This window comes from Amborella trichopoda, chromosome 10 (genome assembly GCF_054954075.1).
Source record: "Amborella trichopoda isolate Santa Cruz 75 chromosome 10, AtrichopodaSantaCruz75HAP2 v2.0, whole genome shotgun sequence".
NCBI classification, from domain to species: domain Eukaryota; kingdom Viridiplantae; phylum Streptophyta; class Magnoliopsida; order Amborellales; family Amborellaceae; genus Amborella; species Amborella trichopoda.
Window position 1 is genome coordinate 35,228,283 of NC_142345.1, and position 20,199 is coordinate 35,248,481.

Below are 20,199 nucleotides of genomic sequence, written 5' to 3' on the forward strand. Positions count from 1 at the left end.
AAATATTTCTCTTTTCCACCTGCCACCCCTCTCTCTTGCATTCATTATCTCTTTGTTTCTGTTCTAGAGGTGGTTTTTTAGAAAGAGTGAGTTTTAGGAGAGAGAAAGAGCGATTCGATCTTTAAAGAGAGATAATAGATTTTTAGATAGAAAAAGAAAGATTGGGTTTTTAAAGAGAGAATAGGCTTTTAAATAGAGAAAGAATTTCAATTTATAGAGAGAATGAGATTTTAGAGAGAAAGATAATAGATTTTTAGAGAGAATGAGTTTTTAGATAGCGAGATTGAGTTTCAAGATGGAGAACGAGAGATTGAGTTTATAGAGAAAATGGATTTTTAGAGAGAAGAAGACAGATTAGGTTTCTAGAGAGAAAAAATAGGTTTTTAAAAAGAGAGAAATTGGGAGATAATTTACCAATGGGTTACCGGACATAAAAAACTGGGTACCTAAGAATTTTAGATATGTGAACCAAATATGAGATATAGCAGGATTGAAAAACTCCTGCACAAGAAACTGTTTACAGATGAAAATTGTTTTACATATGAAAACTAATTTATATAAGCATACTGTTACAGATGAACCAAACGAACCTTAAATAAATTGATTGCTTCTCTACATCTTTCTTACAACTATAGTATTAATGATTGATTCACTACATGGTTTGAAATGCATCTAAAACTTAACTCTCACATGGAAAAGAGAAACTCATCGTGGCATTAAATGGAGAAAATTTATTGTATGCATTTCCGGATACATTTCTACATTTGGAAATAGATGGTCCCTCTAAAAATAGTTAAAAATTATGGCTTAAATATTTTTTAAAATATTTGAAAAATATTTATTTATTTAATGAAAAATCAGGCATAGATCCAGTAAACTACATCTATATATGATCCCAACGGCCTAGATTGAATCTATCCAATGGCCACAACCTCTTTTCGTATTTTAATTTTAATGTTTTTTCTACAAATCCAAATCACATGAAATTTTACATGTTTATTCTTCTCATCGAGGAACATCTAACAAAAAATATAAATTGATCAAAATACCCCTGAAAAGTTTTAAGGGTATTTTAATCAATTTATTTTTTTACAAATTTTTTTTTTGATATTTTTATTAGATTCTACTATTTTTAAATAACACGTTCAAAATTTCAACTGATTTGAATTTAAAATTCAAATATGAAATACATTTCTAGTCATTGGATCGGTCCAGATAGAATTTGGACCGTTGTACTCATATATAACTGTAGGCTAGCGGGCTTACACCAGATATATAAGATTTCCATATTAGTGATTATATATTCTTTAAAACATAGGTCCAAAATCCATATCAAAAATAAACTTTTACTTGAGTCCTAAGACTAATAGAAACCTGTATCGTTGAGTAAAAATATACAACAAAATTCACTATTATTAAGTCCCCTACCCAAATTTGGAATGCAATACACCATTCTCTTCTCTTTGTAGGATAATTGACATTTGACATCGACTCGATTGAGTACACCATTATCTTTCCGTAGGACATTAGGTGCTTCTATCTACCATTATTTCAACAAAGGCTCCTTTATTGTGAGGTGTAACGCGGCCTTTTCCTTGAGATTCGGGGATTCTTGTGTCCTAATCTCTGTAACGTTCTCGTCCTTTGCTTTGCCCCATAGCACACAATAAAGTCCAGCAATAACAGTAACTATTCCAACGACACTGAAATTAAATATGACAAGTCAATCAACAAGGAAGAAAATCTCTTTCTCACGCACACGGTTACAGTTTTTTTGTTGACAAATTATCTCTCTCAATTACATCTCTCTCCTTCCTTTGGATAGTGTACATAACCCTGCCCCAACTTGTGTAACTTAGACACACTTTATCCATATTTTTTGTGTGGGCCATGATACTCATGTCTGATGAGATTTAGAAAATAGAAATCTTGACACTTTTTATTTTATTTTTTTAAAAAGGGATTCTATATTATGAGACCATTGAAATTTTTTATAAGGTAAACTCAATTCGACCATTGGATATGAAATCCAATAGACAAAACTGCGTCCCAATATTCAAAAAATTTTGGCCCAAACAATGACACATCCTCAACTACCCTATTTCAAATAGAGCGGTCAATGATGATTATGACCTCCTCATATTAAAAGTAAATGAATGAAGTTTGTATAAGACCGAGATACTAAACAATGAAAGTAACACAAACCTTCAAATTGTGTCGAGAAATGTTGTTTCAATATTAAAAATCTTTGTGACAACCTTAAAATATATTTTCATCGTTTGTTATAAAATTTACGATTTAAAAAAAAGTGTAAATTGAGCAAATGTATGAGAACTTGAAAATTGACGGTCAAAAAATGTGTTACAAAATGCACTATTTCCAAAACTTGAAATCCATTTTTTTCTCATGTCCATGCATCTTGATGTCGAGATGATCAATTTCAAGATATTTGGGTATCAAAACATCCTCTTCTAGTGAACTTTTTGAGGTGGGCTCTAATTTGATTGTTTAGAGCCTCCGCTCTATATAAACTTTCCTGAAGTAAATAGCCTCATTGAATAAATTTTCTGTTTAGCAAATAAATATTTTGATAGGATTGCAGCCCTATCAAAATAAGTAAAGCCTTACATCAAAACACACCAAAAATTGCAATTTTTATTGTCAAAAAACCTTTAAATCGATCATCCCAGCCTTGAACATTATGGTTGTAAAAAAAAAATAGCATTTTCAAACCCTTAAAATAGTGTATATATTTTTTGGACCTCCCATTTCGCCCTAAAATTAAGTTTTCGTTGATCCACAAGACTTGTGTCATTTTTGGGGCTTCAAACTTCAAATTTCGTGATTGGTATGGGAAATTGATATTAGAGGCATCATGGAGATTTATGATGCCAATGTTCTTTTGAGATGAAAATTCAAAGTGAGGCTTTATTTATTTCCATAAACTTAGGCCCGGTAGAAACCCCATCCTTTAAAAAGATATTGTTGTAAAACTTAATTCTCCTAAGGCGAGATATTGCTTGCCGTGGTTTACCGGCCAATTTAAAAAGGAAAAAGTTTATATAAGGTTGCAACCTTATATTGTTGAAGTAAAGTGCACTTAAAAAATCCTAGAATTGAGATGAAGGGACATAAAAGAAAAATAAATTCCAAATCTAAAAAATAATGCATCTCGTAACAAGTTATCTTAACCGTTTATTTTCAAGATTTTCAAGTACTTATTGATTTGCTCGATCTATACCATTTTCGAAATATTAAATTTTATAAGTGATGATAAAAAGAGACTTTAAAGCCACCATAAAATTTTCGACACCAAGACTAAGTAAATTAGATAGGTGGGCCACACTTCTATATAGTATAAGGAGGCAACCTTATACAAACCTCATCTATTTTAAAATTATCTCTTTAGAAACTTAACAACTTACGTATCCGGTAGGCTTTTGAGCAAAGCTCTCAACACACCTCTCTCTCTCTCTCTCATCCACATGCAGGAACCTACCTCCCGACGTGGAGATGAACATGGAAGACGATAGGCTCGAGGATGGATACTATGACGGTGCAAACTGGATAGAATGCAGCAGGGAAAACAGGGCCTTTGATTTTGATGCACCAACTTTGAACAAAGAATTGGAATGCTGTACAAAGAACACCCTGCAGTAAAAGATTCACATCAATTAATAAGAAAGGTTGTGGGTCCCTCAAGATTTCATATAGATGGTCCTAAAAACATTTCTTAAAAAATGTTAATTATTATTTTTAAAAATTATTTTCTTTATACATATTCATATTCATGTTGGTTGATATTTTTAAGCTGTAAATTTTTTAATCTAAAATTTATCTCTAAATTACATTATGGAGAGAGGTTTCATGTAAATAGGTGTGGGGGACTCAGCAAAACATTGACCTCAAAAAAAAGTGTTTTGTGAATGAGCGGGCTCATTAGCCCATACAATCACAAACGTCAATGACCATCCACAACTAAAGATTCCTATCCAATGGATTGAAAAAATATTATAATAAAAATGTTTCAAAATTTTATTTTATTATAGGAAAAGTTTATATAAAGTTGTAATTTTAAAATGTAGAATCACATATGCACCTCAAAAATCTATCAGAAATGTTGTGTTAATGTTGAAAAACACTCTAATTTATCATCTCATGTATGAATATAAAAAAAAAGTTTTCAAGTCTCGAAAATAGTGCATCTTGCAACACATTATCTAGATCGTCTATTTTCATGATTTTTATATATTTATAGATTTACTTAATTTTAACTATTTTTGAAATTTAAAATTTCCTAATTAGGTATGAAAATAGATTTTCAGATAATACTTAGAATTTTTTACAACAAAATTACATGTTATGATAACATTTTAAGGTGCGCCTTAATTGGATTGTTTAAGGTTGCAACCTTATAAAAACCACACCTTTTTATTATGTATATTTTTTGGAAAAACTTTATATAAAGTCGTAACCTTAAAATGTAGAACCACGAATGCACCTCAAAAATCCATTGGAAAAGGTTGTTTTAATGTTGAAAAACCTTGTGATTGATCACCTCAACTTCGAGATGTATGACTATGAAAAATAAAAAAAATTTGAGTCTTATAAATAGTGCATCTTACAACATATTATCTACACCATCCATTTTCAAGATTTTCATATATTTCTAGATCTACTTGATTTTAACCATTTTGGAAATTTTAAATTTTATAATTAGATATAAAAATAGATTTTGAGATAATCCTAAGAACATTTTACATCAAATTATATGTTATGCTAAAATTTAAAAGTGCACCTTAATTGGATTGTATAAGGTTGCAACCTTATGGAAACCACACTCTTTTGTTTATATTCATAATCATGACAGTGTGGATCATGTACAAGATCGATACAAATAATAGGTGTGCCAAGGAGCCCACATGAAAATAGTATGAGTCGGGAAGGCATAAAAATTTTACACCTCATTTTGTCAGTGTACTGTATTGGCTCTCAAGGGGACATCGTCTCAATAATTTTGTAGGACGCCTCGCTGTCGACTTTAGGGGAATAGAATATTAAAAATGCTTTCAGCTAAACACGTGAAGACTATGTAGCAATATTGTCTTTTGGACACCGTACAAATAAGAAATATTTATTTAGAGAAATTTATTAAAAGGGCACGATTTGTATAAGATCGCAAAATCTTTTTGATGGTGAAAATTGACAGCCAAGATATGCATTACCGCATGCACTGTTTTTTAAATGTAAAATTTATTTATTTTAGACAAGATGATTAATTTAAAGGTTTTTCAACTTCAAAAAAACATCTTTTAGTAAATATTTAAGGTGTGTTTAGGACCTTGACTTTAGATAAGTTTATTATTTATTTATTTATTCTAAATAATTCGACCTGTTTATTTATTAACCACAATTGACACGTGTGCCACGATCTTTCTTCAAGGATAGCAATTTTAATGTGTTTGGCTTTTGAGTCCGTGCACTAGGGACCAACAACACCTGTTCACAATATTGTCTCTTTGCTTATTTACTGTCATCATGTGTATTAATAAATATGTTATTTTTCTCCAAGCTCATAGAATTGGATAAAAAATTGAAATTATAACCCACTAATGGTCTAGTAATTTGTACCATATGGGCTGATGAAATTGAATCAAAAGCTCCCAATAAAAAACTACATACGAAGAGGTGCTCAAGGCAAAAGTGGCCAGTGATAGATGCCGTGTCTTGGGTTCTATGTTTTACCAATAAAAAGAACATTTTTCTACTGAAACTATCCAAAAAAAAAGTTATGAGGCATTACACTGTAAATATAGGTGAAGAGATGCATATCCCACTTGAGCCTCCAAGCTGTTGAATCTGCAACTAGAAGGGCAATCAAAGCAGAAGGAAATATTCCCATGAAGCACATGAGTACAGTCAGGGATATTGGAGCTGGGTAATCATTGAATGCCCATGCCTGAAAATCAAGGATAATGTGAAATTTTCAGTGAATTTAGTTAGGAGAACTTTATAGATGGCAATCAATAGTAAACAAAAATAAAAATAAAATAAAATAAAGAAGAGAGGAGAATTCACTTCATTTTTTTGAGAATAACTAAAAGATTTAATGGTCATAACCTGGTAATTTAGCCATGCCGACCAACCTAAAATGCTCAAGAAAATAAGAATTATTCCCAAAGTCCAATCACTTGATGGGTTAAATGATGCTACTCCCAAGAGTGAGGCAAGAGACCCATTCGCTTTAAGGTATCCAACGGATGTAAGGACAGGACCTTTCACCAGTGTCATGATCGTAGCACCTGCAACACATGTAACTGTGCCGAAAATTTTTGCCTTTCCTCTTATATGCTTTATATCAAATTTCTCCAATCTAGTGTAACAAAAGAGTGTGTATTAGCATATAATTCTTTTAGGGTGCAATTGGCATACGGATGCATAGGTAACTGTAGATGTAAGGTGTACCTTTAAAATTTATCATGATATATAATTACGATGTAAAATGTTTTTAGGATTATCTAAAAATCTATTTTTATATTTAATTATAAAATTTTAAATTTTAAAAATGATTAAAATCAAGTAGATCTATAAACATATGAAAATCTTAAAGGTGGACGCTGTAGATAATATGTTGTAAAATGCACTATTTTTTAGAATTAAAATCATTTTATTTTTCATGGTCATACATCTCGATGTCGAGATGATCAAGCAAATGGATTTTCAACATTAAAACTACCTTTCCGATGGATTTTTGAGGTGCATCCGTAGTTCTACATTATAAGGTTGCATCCTTATATAAACGTTTTCCATTCTTTGAAGGATAAGGTTTCTAGTAATCTGTGACTCGTCTATTCATATGAGTCCTCCTTCTGAAATCCATTTTAGAGATGGATACTGGATTAAACATTTTAGGTGTTGATAATCCATATCATGGTTAACATGATAATATATATAGTTCAAAAAATAAACATAAAAAAATTAATATATTTTCAAGACGGTTAACTTAATGATTTTAGTGGGGATGAGGTTTCTATAAGATCAAAGCTTTATGAAAATAAAATAAAGTCTCACCACAAATCTTCATCTATAAAGTACTTTCAAAGATAGAAATCTCTATGCTCTAAAATCAATTTTCAACACTGACAATAAATTTTGTAATTTAGAAAATAGCGATGAAAATAGCGATGTAAACACTTAAAGGAAAAAAATAGACGGTCTAGATAATTTGTTACAATATACACTATTTTTAGTGCTTTGAATCCTAATTTTTTTTAATAACCATAATGTTCGAAGTTGAGATGATGGCTGTAAAGATTTTTAATTTTCAATGAGTTATGAGGTGAGGATTTACTTATTTTGATAGGGCTGCAGCCCTATCAAACCATTTTCCTTTAGTGAAACCGCGACCTTTTTAACATCCATCTAATCGCCTCACGGGGCGCACATGTAGAAGTGGGTCCCCTGACGCACGCTACTCTTTTCCTTCTCTTAATCGTAATTAAGGATACTTAAACAACAAAACGAACAAAATCAGTGGCCCTGTATTATTTTTAGAATTAATTTAAGAAACTAAATACTGACCTCAGGAAGATAGCCATAAGAAAAGCTACGGCTGGTATGAGATTTGCGGAAGTGGAAACAAAAGTGGAAGATGTGAGAGCAATTGCAGTGAGATATCCATTCTGGGTTATTGCGATCCTGACAATTCAAACAGTTAAATCCTTCTCAACTACAACCCATTTCTTAGTTTTCCATTTACTTTTAAGCCACTGTCCGGTTTCGGTTTTCATCAATCCATACAAAATGAAAGTCCGAAAAAAAAAAAAAAAAAAATTGGCAGTTACCCTAAGAGTGCGAGTAAGAAAATCTGACATAGAGTTTTAATGGATAGTGGAGGCCGCGTCTCCCTGCATTTACAACAACAAGACTTATGACACCTGTAGCATGCACTCAGACACAGAGGGAGAGAGAGTACCTTTCTAGTAATAGAGCAAAGGGAGCCAAGAATAGGGTTGCTACGATGCCCCTGTACGTTACAAAAACAAAGGGGCTCATGCCATTCGCGAATGCAGCCGTAGTCAATAGGTACATGCCTGCTATCAGTGACTGAACCACGACCTGAGCCAAAATGGGAACGTAGCCCTCCATTTCTCTCCCCCCCTCTCTCTCTCTCTCTCTCTCTCCCCTCTCTCTATTTCTCCCTGCCCATACGATTTGAAGCCACGCCCTAAATAGCCAATTCACGTTTACTGTAGGAACCAAAGTTAATAACTAAGGGTGTAGGTTGTATAAGTGCTCTAACCAATCAAAGTAGGATGCACCTTCAAATAGCGCTCAAATATATTGTTTAACTATAAAAAATGATTGCGATAGCTTAAAAAATTATTTTTATCTCTAATTATAAAATTTAAAGATTAAAAAATAGCATAGTTCAAGCGGTTTTATGAACACTTGAAAATCTTAAAAATTGATAGCCTAGGTAATACATTACAAGATGCATTATCTCCAATATTTAAAATATATATTATTTCTCATCTTTATACACCTTGAGGTCAAAATGATTGAATTGAGGGTTTTTCCAGCATTAAAAGAACCTTTTTTAACGAGTTTTTGAGGTGTACGATTAATTTGATTCTTTAGGGCTTCTCCTTTATATAAGTTTTTTCCTTAATGGGCAAAGTTTATATAGAGCCGAGGCTCTAAATAATCAAATTAGAGCCCACCTCAAAATTTCACTAGAAGACGTTGTTTTGATGCCCAAATATATGCAAATTGATCATCTCGATATCAATATGCATGGAGATGAAAAAAATGGATTTCAAGTATTGATAAAAAAGATTCATTCCAAAATAAGAAAGAGTGATTAGATTGCCAAAAATAAAAGATTGGTAATACAACATCTCTTATAACTATGTGAAAATTTTGTCCAAGCTAGTGGAACAAGAAAGACATGGAAAAATATGAAATATAAAATCCAAGGATTTCGCATGGGATACTACCACAAAATAGGAATTCCCCTTGCTTTGTTTTCGCTCCGCTCGTACGTGGCACTCTTTGCTTGCGAAGCGGCACACCAGAAAAAGAAGGATTTACTTTATATTGAAAATAGTACATTTTGTAACGTATTTTTTGGACCATCAATTTTCAAGATTTTCAAGTTTTCATAGATCTATTCGATCTACACTATTTTGAAACTTTAAATTTTATGATTAAAGATGAAAATATATTTTAAGATTATCACAAAGATTTCCAGTTTTTTCTTTTGCCAAAAAACCATATGCTTTGAAAGGTGGGCTTTACTTTGATTGTTTAAAGCCTCAGCTCTATACAAATCGCACCCATAGTTAATTGAGACATTTACTTTGGGGACAAAAATAAATATGGTTGTCACCCATGACGATATGAATAAAGATATAACATGGTTGTCACCATGACGATATGAAAGATATAGCTTGGGATTGCATGAAAGTGAGATGGTTTACTGTGGTCCAAGAAGATCGTGAATCATCCTCTAATTGTTAAATGTGAAATCGCATGGTTAAGGATGTTCATTGTCAAGTACACTGAAACGCTTTCAAACTTTGGAAATGGTGAAGTAGTGTTTGAAAATCGGGATCACCAGGTTGAGCCGCCTTCACAAATCCTGTTCAGAACAATGACTCGCTGACGCATATAAGCGATTGACATCTATTTTCGGTGTTATAAAGGTCCATAAAAATAAAAATAAAAAAATAAAAAATAATAATAAAATATAATGTGTGGGAGCTAGATGATTCAACTGATGCACTTTAATTGGGAAAAGTCAGAAAAATGATTTAATTGGGAAAATTGGGAAAAGTGATTTAAAAAATAATCACGTTAACACGTCATCGCCGAGTCCCACTCGAAAATAAAAAAAAATACACGACTTTACTAAAAGCTAATAAGTAGGTACGATGTTTCTTTTGAGCTGTAAACAGCAGATATAAACAGCAGATAAGCCCTTTAGTGTTTGGAAACGCAGGTGGACTTTCGGCCGTGGTTGGCTCTGCTCTTTGGGAACTCGCTTTTTCGGTTGAATGAGCTGCTACCAATTGATGAACATTTTTAAACGAGCTCTTGTCTTCCTAGGTCTATGGTACCACAATTAGCCTCTTTCGTCGACTCTTGTGAATGATACTAATCTCATTTTTGGTCCTTCTGCAAAGAATCTTTATAGCACTTTTTTTGACTCGAAAATAAGGCATATACAAAGAAGAGGAACAAGTCAACTGCACCCTGTACCCCAAACGTCAATGAGAATATATTCGCGAACTTTAAGTAATCCCGTTTCGGTTATGCTTATATAAAAAAAAACAATCGAGTCCAGAAGGGAACTGGCGGTTCTGTATAGTAAAAAGGCAAATCGGATCATTTATTCACCGATCCGAACCAGTTTTTGGCCAATTCATTTTTTTTTACGTATGTATTCGTCGGTTCGCTTTTTTTTTCCACACTAAAATGACGATCTAGACTGCCAATTCACCGTTCCATAGCAATTTTTGACGTGCCCAATCCGGGTCAACCGTCTATTTCTTAGCAAGACCGTAAGAGCTAGATTGATTTCTAATTTTGACAAAGAACCCTATCCCACAAAATAAATTCCTTGTACATTATAAAAAAAAAAAAAATCATTTTCTGGTACCCTTTTCCTGATCGACACTGGAAGTTTTAAAGCATTGATAGTGGCACTCATTTTCTTATCTTTCTTGTACCAAAAGCAAACAGGTCTGCATTTTCTTATTCACGGCTTCTCCATTTGTAAAGAACTTATGTCGCATTCGTTCCACTAAAAGTCTACAACCGACACAGGTGATGAATACCCAAACAAAAGCGTCAACTACTTAAGACCCCACTTCGTTATGAGCTCCTGTAAACTTGTTTGGCAAAGCGTACATCCATCCAACCCTATTTTGGGAATGAGGTCACTTATCTATGGTGATAATGGAACTCATAATGTTGTGTTGCGATGACCCACCTCCCTGACCACCAAGACTTTTAAGTCGATTTATACAGTTGCAACTTGTAAGTGTAAAAATAAGGGTCACCTAAAGTAAGTTATAAAAATATATACATTTTAATATTAAAAAACCTCTGATTGATCATCTCGATAGTGAGATGTATGAAGATGAAAATTAAATAAAATATTTTGAGTCCCAAAAATAGTGCTTTTTGTAATATAATACCTAGACTATCTATTTTTAAGATTTTCATATATTTATAGATCTACTTGATTTTAACGGGTATTGGAGTTTAAAATTGTATAATTAAAAATAAAAATAGATTTTCAGATAACCCTAAGAATTTTTTACTCCAAAACTACGTGTCATGATCAAATTTGGAGGTGCGTCTTAATTGGATTGTTTAAGGTGCAACCTTGTGCAAACCCCACCTTATTAATATAGGGGACGCTATCTATGTGACTCTACCCATATATATAGTATATGTAACCCCTGGTCTCAGCCTCCAGAATTGAGTAGATGGCTGAGATAGATTGAGTCACAATGTCACAAGTTAACTCTTAACCATCAAATCTTGATCAAATGACTCATAGTTTTTTATTTTTTACTTTTTTTTACAAATAATTTTGAAGAAAAATTTGGAGCAAGCATAAATCTGATAGGGATGTACATGATAAAAATCATAATAAAATATTTTCGAGATGAAAAATTTCCAGAATACCCTTGAAAATTTCATCGGCATTTTTGTCAATTTTTTTATAGAAATATTTGTTTTTTTTTTTTTTCCATGTTTGCCCTAATTTAATTATGGGATGCCCACAATTTCATCCAAAAATATTTTGTAAAAAATAAATAAAAATAAAACAGTGTTTGTACTGATATTGTAGTATGAAAAATTAGAGCCGTTCGATTCAAATCGAACAGTTAAGAAGTAGGGTCTCATATAACTTACATGTTGTTGGGGTAACATAGAAACATTTCCGATTAAAATATACCGTTGAGATTAGCAACAATCTCCCGCACCACCTAAACAATTGGTTGATGAGAATGCATTGTTTACATACCCTATTGAATAGTTCTTTACTTATAAAAAAGAGAATGGATTGTTTACAGCTCGTATGTGTCTCCTCGACCACCTAGACCTTTGTTTTCCTTCATTCATTCAAGTGTTTAGAGGAACCTGGTCGTTGCTTTTGTAATGTACATTTTGCTTTTGTAATGTACATTTTCGTAATAATTTAATCACATTGTGGTCACCTAAATCGAGTGGTTGGTGTACGCCCAAGCATGCATGTCACGTGGATACAATAGGATTTGGGTGATAAAACGGTGACACTTGTATTAGCCTATCTTTATCACGTGCACCCCTAATATCATATTTTCTTTTGGTATTGTATATTATTTAAATATTTATCTTTGTCACAAGGAGATCATAATTATTTTTGGCCATCAGACATCAAATTGGATGGCTTGGAGTGTGTTACAAAATTTGAAATTTTTTTTGAAACTTTGAATCTAGTCAATGACACACTCACAACCACCCAATTTGAAATCTTATAAACAAAAGTGATTTTGATCTCCTTTTTCTAAAACTGAATGGCTTTTTGTATAATTTTTTCTTTTCTTTTAGAGATTTTTTGATAATTAGAGTATTATCATCATCAGAGTTTCTTTCCAACTATTTGAGATTGACAACACGAATCTTGGTTCGTCATTCTGCGCTATAAAAGGCCATACCCTTTTTGAAACCATAAATTGTCATATCTTTTCTCATTGCTTCCAATCATGTCCTTTTGGACCTATCCCTTGCCTTTTTTTAGCCTTTCACTTGAGCCATCTTATACCTTCTAACATATGTTGTATTAGATATGTGTTACACATATCCAGCCCGTTTAAGTCTACTTTCTCTCATCTTAACACCTATAGGAGCTACACTTAAGTTCTTCCGAATATATTTATTTTAAATTCTATCCCTTCTTATCTTGCCACTCATCCATTTTAATATCATTATCTCAGCTTCACTCATCATATTGGTATGTTATTTCTTGACCGCCGAACATTCTGTCCCATAGAGCAAAGCTGGTCTCACAATTGTCTTATAGAACTTTCCCTTTAGCTTCATTGGTATGCAACGATCACATAAAACTCTGGTTGTACATCTTCACGTTGCCTACCTAGCTCTAATTCTATATGCGACATCTCCTGTCATCTCTTTATTTTTCTAAATTATCAGTTGGACAAGAATGATTGTGATCTCCTTACTCTAAAAATAAATGGTGGCATTGTATGCTTTTTCATTTCTTTTAGATCCTTTTCGATAATTAGAGTCTCACTCCTTAAAATGCAAAAGATGTACCTCTCTGAAGTTGGATCATATTTGATGTTATAAAACATGGTGGTTCATAAACTATCTGGAATTCCAAGGAAATTCGGGCACTTTTTTTTAATTGAGAACAAATTTTTGGAAACCTACTAATATGGAAATTAGCCAATTTAAACTTTCACTAAAGTTCTCCATGACAACGGGGCGATATTGTACTATTATTAAAGGAGGTAATCACCATCAGCCACTATCTTTCTTTTTAGATGGATAAACTATATAAACCATAAGTATTAGGATTGAACTTATCAACAAATAGATGAGTGGTCTAATCTAATCAAAACCAGTTTAAATGCCGGTTGCGTCGACTGGGCTAAATTCCAAAAAATAAGAAAAATGAGAATAATAAATTAAAAATGTACGATAATTTTGAAATAAGTTTCTCAACTTTGTTTAATAAATTGAACCGGTCAAAATAGAGTTGACCTATTAAGGCTCTGATTGATGGTTGGACCAGACAGATGGAGAGATTAGATTCGGTCTTGATAAGTATGATATAGTGAGTAAGAAGGCTTACTTTTAGAATTTGTACTATACACACAAAAGAGCTTAATTCAACACAATTTCTTCATTCTACTTAAACAAAAACATAGTATATGTATATATAGACTACTTAAAAGCTTTCTAGACTCTTTCTACACCATTCTAAGGAAGTTTTCCCTCTCATAACTTACAACCTACATGCTTGGACGAAATTACATGAATAATCAAGAAATTTCTAATCTTCACTCATTCCCAATTTAAATTTGCCGGCCTTGCATGCTTTGGAGTCCTCTCTCTCAATCTTGGGATTCATCTCTCTCAATCTTGGAATTGTGGTTTTGAAACTCTACACAATTCTTTTACATAATTCTAAAAGTACCTTTAAAATAACTTTTCCAAAATGTTCCTTACATTTAAAACTAATATCCAAAATACCCTTGAATATAATGAAGCTTATTTTTAACACTTGGTATAGTCTATATAAAATTTGATCCGGTACTCAAGAAAGAAAAAATCAAGAACTTTAGAATAGGACTTCCATAAAAAGTAACGGTCCCTCGTATATATTTAGCTATAATGTTGAGATCTCAAATTCGTAAAAGGTAACCTCTTTTTAGTGGCATAGAGATCTCTGTCTAGTACATTCTTCCTCCGAATAATGATATTGAGATGAACCACGGGTAGAGCAAGAGAGATCCAGATAAAATAATAATAATAATAATAAATATATATATATGTATAAAGTTAACATTTTACGTAATCAAGAATAACACATGAGAGAGAGTCCTTTACCAAAAAAATGAAAAATAAAAATAAAAGAATAAAAATTGCCAAAAGGACTTCTTTTTAAAAAGATCATTTAATGGAGCCCCACACTAGCTTTGAACTAGCGCCTCCAGGAAGCCATCGCTTTCCACACACGTATTTTGGAAGGCATTGTATTGAATGAGACCATTTATTTTTGTTACAAGGATTCCACAATCATAATTGACTACTGGATTTGAAATCAAATGGTTTGAAATGGGTCATTATTTAGGCACAAAGTCAAAACTAAAATTTCTCAAATGTTGCGATTGGATTTCACATGCAAAGATTAAAAATGATTATAACTTCTTTGTACCAAATATAAATTATTTCATAATGTATAATCCTTTTCTAAAATATGAAAAATACAGTCTTCCACCCCTCCATAAAGTAATTCTCAAAAAATGGGAAAGGCTGCCTTCTCAATTTTTGCTCTATTTGGTCATGTTGAAACTGTTAGACATATCTTCTTTCATTGTTTTTCTTCTTTTTGTTTCAAAATTATATCACCATAAAATGTCCAAAACACACATCAAAGTTTAAGTGGTGTTTTGGTGTTTGTTTTAAGAAAATGATTTTTAGATTTTTACAAATTCATGAAAATGAAAATTATAGATATCTAAAATTCTAGCACAATCTCAATTATAAAAAATAAAATAGCAATGCTAAAACATAATCTCAAGTATCTGATCAAGATTAGATGGTAGAACCATTTTTAGGTGAACTATAATGCGGTGTTCTGACGGTATTCGAGTATTTTTCTAAGTGTTCATATATAATTTTGTAGTGGTGCTTGAGGCTGTTAAATATAGATGCCCAAAATTTTAGTTTAGTCAAATAGATGAAACTATTAAAACGGAAATACTTATACAAGGTCTCAATCATCAAGTTAAGATCCATAATATTGAAAGTGGTGAGGAACAACAACAATTAGAACAAACGTTATCAAATTAGCTCAGAAGGTTTCTTCGGTATAGCAAGGAAGCGCTTCATCAAGCATCACACACACCCATGGGCTGATGCAGATAAAAAAATTGGGTTATTTACAAAATTATTTTTCTTTCTATTTTTCAAAGGTTTCTATTTTCTCTTGAATTTAGGAGGTGGGGTTTTGTTTTGTGCGTGAGTTTTTTTGTGGTATCAGATAACCTCCTTCCCACAATCTTTTTTCCTTTTTTTTGTGGTATCAGATAATCTTTGGTACGTACCTTCAAACCCTCAATCCTAGAAGCCATGACTCTATATCTAAGTTAGATTAAATTTTAATCTCTCTCAACCATCTATAACCAATATTTTTTGTAAATCTTAAAGGGGAATTCAACCAAATTCAAAAGAGAAAATTGAAGCCAAGAGGTGTAAACAATCCGTGGTCCGGATACAGCTTTGCAAATTTTGCACTATGACAGTACACTTAACGGTCCATATTTAGAACAAATCATTGATTAGTGCACTAATCGGCTAATTAGTGCTGATTAATCCGATTAGTCGGCCAATTAGTGCACTGAAAAAACATTCATGTATACATGACTGTAGGAATCGGGCCAAATCGAAATGGATCAGTGACCGATCTTGAGTTAATAGGCCGATTTTTTAGATGCTACATTATAACATTAATGATGACTTTTCAGGGGTGAGGTATTGGTGAGTCCATTGATTCACGTACTTACTCCTCCCTTCATAATCCATCCTCGGGTTTTGGATCCAAAAATTTTGGGGTGGAAAATTTGAACTATGGTTAACATTAAGATGAAAAAAAGAGTAAAAATTAAGGGGAATGGTTTGTATATAGCCGAGGCTCTAAATAATCAGAGTAGGGTCCACTTTCAAATAGTGCCAAAATATGTTGTTTTAGTATTAGTTTATGATGGTCTGAAATTTTACTTTCATCTCTAACTACAGAATTTATAGATTAAAAAATAGCGTAGATCAAGCAATTCTATGAATACTTTAAAAACTTGAAAATTAATGGTTTAGATGATATATTATAAAGTGCACTATTTTCAAGACTTGAAGTATTTTTTTCTCATGTCCATACAGCTTGAGGTGGAGATGATGAAGTTGAGGAATTTCAGAATCGAAACAACCTTTTCTAATGGATTTTTGAGGTATGACTTAATTTGCTAGTTTAGGGCCTCACCTTTTTATAAACTTTTTCTAGAATTTTTTTTTTTTTTTGAGAAGTGCTATGTCCACAATTTAAAACATAGTACTTTTGGTATACTTTATCATCGTCTATTTTTGTTTTTTTGGGAACGAGATTTTATCCCCTCCATTTCTAAAAAGGACATATGATGCGTTTCATTTAAAAGATTTATTCTTGTATTCTGATTTAGAAAAGAACAAGGTTTCTATGATGAGTCCACGGACGCACATGTATAAATGCGGGCCCTTTAATAATTTATTTTTGAAATGGAATTTGATCTGAATTTTTAGGGAATCTATAATCTTTAACATGGAGATTATTAATCTGTAAAAATAAATAAATTTAAAAAACCAGAAATGATATTTTTTGGTAAAAATATTTAAACCGTTAATTTTATATATTTTTTGGAGGACTATTTTTTATGGGATCCAGTTTTGGTAGGCAGTCTTGATCTTCGAGCCCGCATAGTAAAATGTGCAGGCTTGGATGCAGCAAACAATTTTTCTTTTGAAAATATTAAACGTTATTTCAAATAATATCTCCTTTGTAACATAGTGTGTTTAAAGTGTGTCTTTGTCTTATTTGTATAGAGATTATTAGTATGAGTTTAAATTTCATTAATATGAGTTCATCCTCATCACTTTGTGTATTGGAAATAAGATTCGATGGGAAAGAATGCCCTTGCGGAACACACCTAACATACTAACAAATGAATATATATATAATTGCTTGATGGCGTACTTCTTTTGCACATATGCGGGTAGGGGTTCATGGCTCAACTCTGGTGCTCCATAATCTCGCAGCACAAAGATTTCGTTACTTATGCATATTAAGACTAGGGGTTCATGGCTCAACTCAAGTGCTTTAGATCTCGCAGTACAAAGATCTCGCTACTTATGCATATTAAAACTAGGGGTTCATGGCTCAACTCTGGTGCTCTAGATTTCGCAGTACAAAGATCTCGCTACTTATGCATATTAAAACTACTTGTGCATATTAATACTTCAGTTCGCTATTTATGTATATTAAAACTGCTTGTGCATATTAAAACTTGAGTTTCCAATCAACTAATACTTGTGCATATTAAAACTTGAGTTTCCAATCAAATATGGTACAAGATCTCATATTAAAACTACTTGTGCATATTAAAACTTGAGTTTCCAATCAACTATGGTACGAGATCTCAACAGTACAAGATTAAAACTCGAGTTTCCAATCAACTATGGTACGAGATCTCAACAGTACAATATCTCGCAGTACTTATACATATGATCTCGCAATACTAGTGCATATTAAAACTTACTTGTGCATATTAAAACCTGAGTTTCCAAGCGTTATGATCCCCAACTCTAGTGCTCTAGATCTCTCCAGTCATTATGATCCCCAACTCTAGTGTCCAATCGTTACGATCCCCAACTCTAGTGCCCTAGATCTCTCCAATCGTTATGATCCCCAACTCTAGTGCTCTAGATCTCGCAGTGGGGTTCATGGCTTAACTCTGGTGCGAGACCTCAATACTTTGGTGCTCTAGATCTCGCAGCACAAGATCTTGCTATTGTGCATATTAAAACTTGAGTTTCCAATCAACTCTGGTATGAGATCTCAACTCTAGTGCTCTAGATCTCGCAACACAAGATCTCGCAATACTTGACTTGAGTTTCCAATCGTTATGATCCCCAACTCTAGTTTCCAATCGTTATGATCTCCAACTCTAGTGTTTTAGATCTCACAATACTTGTGCATATTAAAACTTGGAAAAAACTTACTTGTACATATTAAAACTTGAGTTTCCAATCATTATGATCCCCAACTCTATTGCACTTGAGTTTCCAATCGTTATGATCCCCAACTTTAGTGCTCTAAATCTCGCAGTACTTATGCATATTAAAACTAAAAAAAAACTTACTTGTGCATATTAAAGCTTGAGTTTCCAATCGTTATAATCCCCAACTCTAGTGCTCTAGATCTCGCGGTACTTGTGCATATTAAAACCTGAGTTTCCAATCGTTTGATCCTAGTTTCCAAAATATTTACGAGGGTATATAGTCCCGAGGGAGCATAAAATATGACGGTTTTCAACATATTTATGAGGGAATATAGTCCCGAGGGAGCATACAATATGCTGACAAGAAAGAAAGTAAGGCTCATGATTTATTTGTCTCGTTTCATCCAGAGTTTCCAATCGTATCATTCCTAGTTTCGAACATAATTACCAGGGAATATAGTCACGAGGGAGCATACAATATGCTGACAAGAAAGAAAGTAAGGCGTTGGGCAACGTTGGCGCACGTTACATCGCCAGTTTCCAACATATTTACTCGGGAATAAAGTCCCGAGGGAGCATACAATATGCTGACAAGAAAGAAATTAAGGCGTTGGGCGACGTTGGCGGTGACGCCACGGCCAACGTGGAAAACAGGAAATCCTCGTAGCTAAAATGGAAGGAAGAAACAACATTGGTAGAAGCTAATTGCAAATATAGATTTGCTACAATTACATTAAACATAACTTTTCAAAACCCCTTTATTTCTAAAGAAATTAATCAAATACATCATTTTTCCAGTATTAGGAACTAAAAGGTCTGTCTTTCAAATTCTAGGACTAAAAGTTTATGATTGTAATTCTAACTTCCAGTTGCCAAATTACCTGGTAACACCTTAAATTCTAGGATTAAAAGTTGGGTGCACTTTGTATAAGGTTGCGACCTTAAACAATCCAAATAAGGTGCGCCACCAAATTTTATCTTAATATGTAGTTTTGGTGTCAAAAGTTTTTAAGATCGCCGTATAATCCAATTTATCTCTAATTGTAAATTTTTAAATTCCAATTCAAATCAAATAGATCTACAAACTCATGAAAATCTTGAAAATTAACTGCTTTGTCTCCCACCTACCCAAATATCTCATGCCCCACTTACTCCTCACATCAATTATTTCTCATATGCTGCCATCACCTACCACCACCTATTTATATAGGTTTAATTTTTTGGGAAAATTATACAAATATCTGCTATATTTATTACTATTATAAAAATACCTTTTAGTTTCCATCATTACATATCCTTTTTTTCAACTCGTTTTTTCTGGAACAAAAAAAGACCAAACTATCCACTTTCAAAAAAATTTAAAATTTTCGATTTTTAAAAATCCGAATATTTATAGTGCTTCCAAATATTTATAGCCCTTTTTCAAAAAGGATCACGTTTCCAAATATTTATAGCCCTTTTTAAAAAATGATCACGTTTCCAAATATTTATAGCCCTTTTTCAAAAAGAATCACGTTGTTTACTTTAATTATTCTAATACCTTAAATATAAATCAGATATACTAAAGTGTCCATTTGGTTAGCAAAATTTGGCCTTGTCGAGGTTCAAATTTACGGATAGCTTTTTACACTATTTTTTTAAAATA

General features: G+C 32.6%; 1 protein-coding gene across 4 annotated transcripts; it reads right to left on the reverse strand.

Annotated features, from left to right (window-relative positions):
• Positions 1-1,274: 1,274 nt before the first annotated feature.
• LOC18446606 (WAT1-related protein At1g21890) lies at positions 1,275-8,208 on the reverse strand. Of its 4 annotated transcripts, none has more exons than XM_006856721.4 (7): positions 7,976-8,208; positions 7,845-7,907; positions 7,582-7,698; positions 6,121-6,373; positions 5,804-5,959; positions 3,500-3,651; positions 1,275-1,703 (listed from the first exon to the last, which is right to left on the reverse strand). In XM_006856721.4, exons 1-7 carry the CDS (start codon positions 8,146-8,148, stop codon positions 1,547-1,549), a joined length of 1,071 nt encoding a protein of 356 aa, XP_006856783.1. In that variant the 5' UTR covers positions 8,149-8,208; the 3' UTR covers positions 1,275-1,546. The 4 variants fall into 4 exon arrangements, with proteins under 4 accessions (XP_006856783.1, XP_020530693.1, XP_088705796.1 ...); XM_020675034.2 differs by having other exon boundaries at positions 7,845-7,937; XM_088849670.1 differs by lacking the exon at positions 6,121-6,373.
• Positions 8,209-20,199: the final 11,991 nt, after the last annotated feature.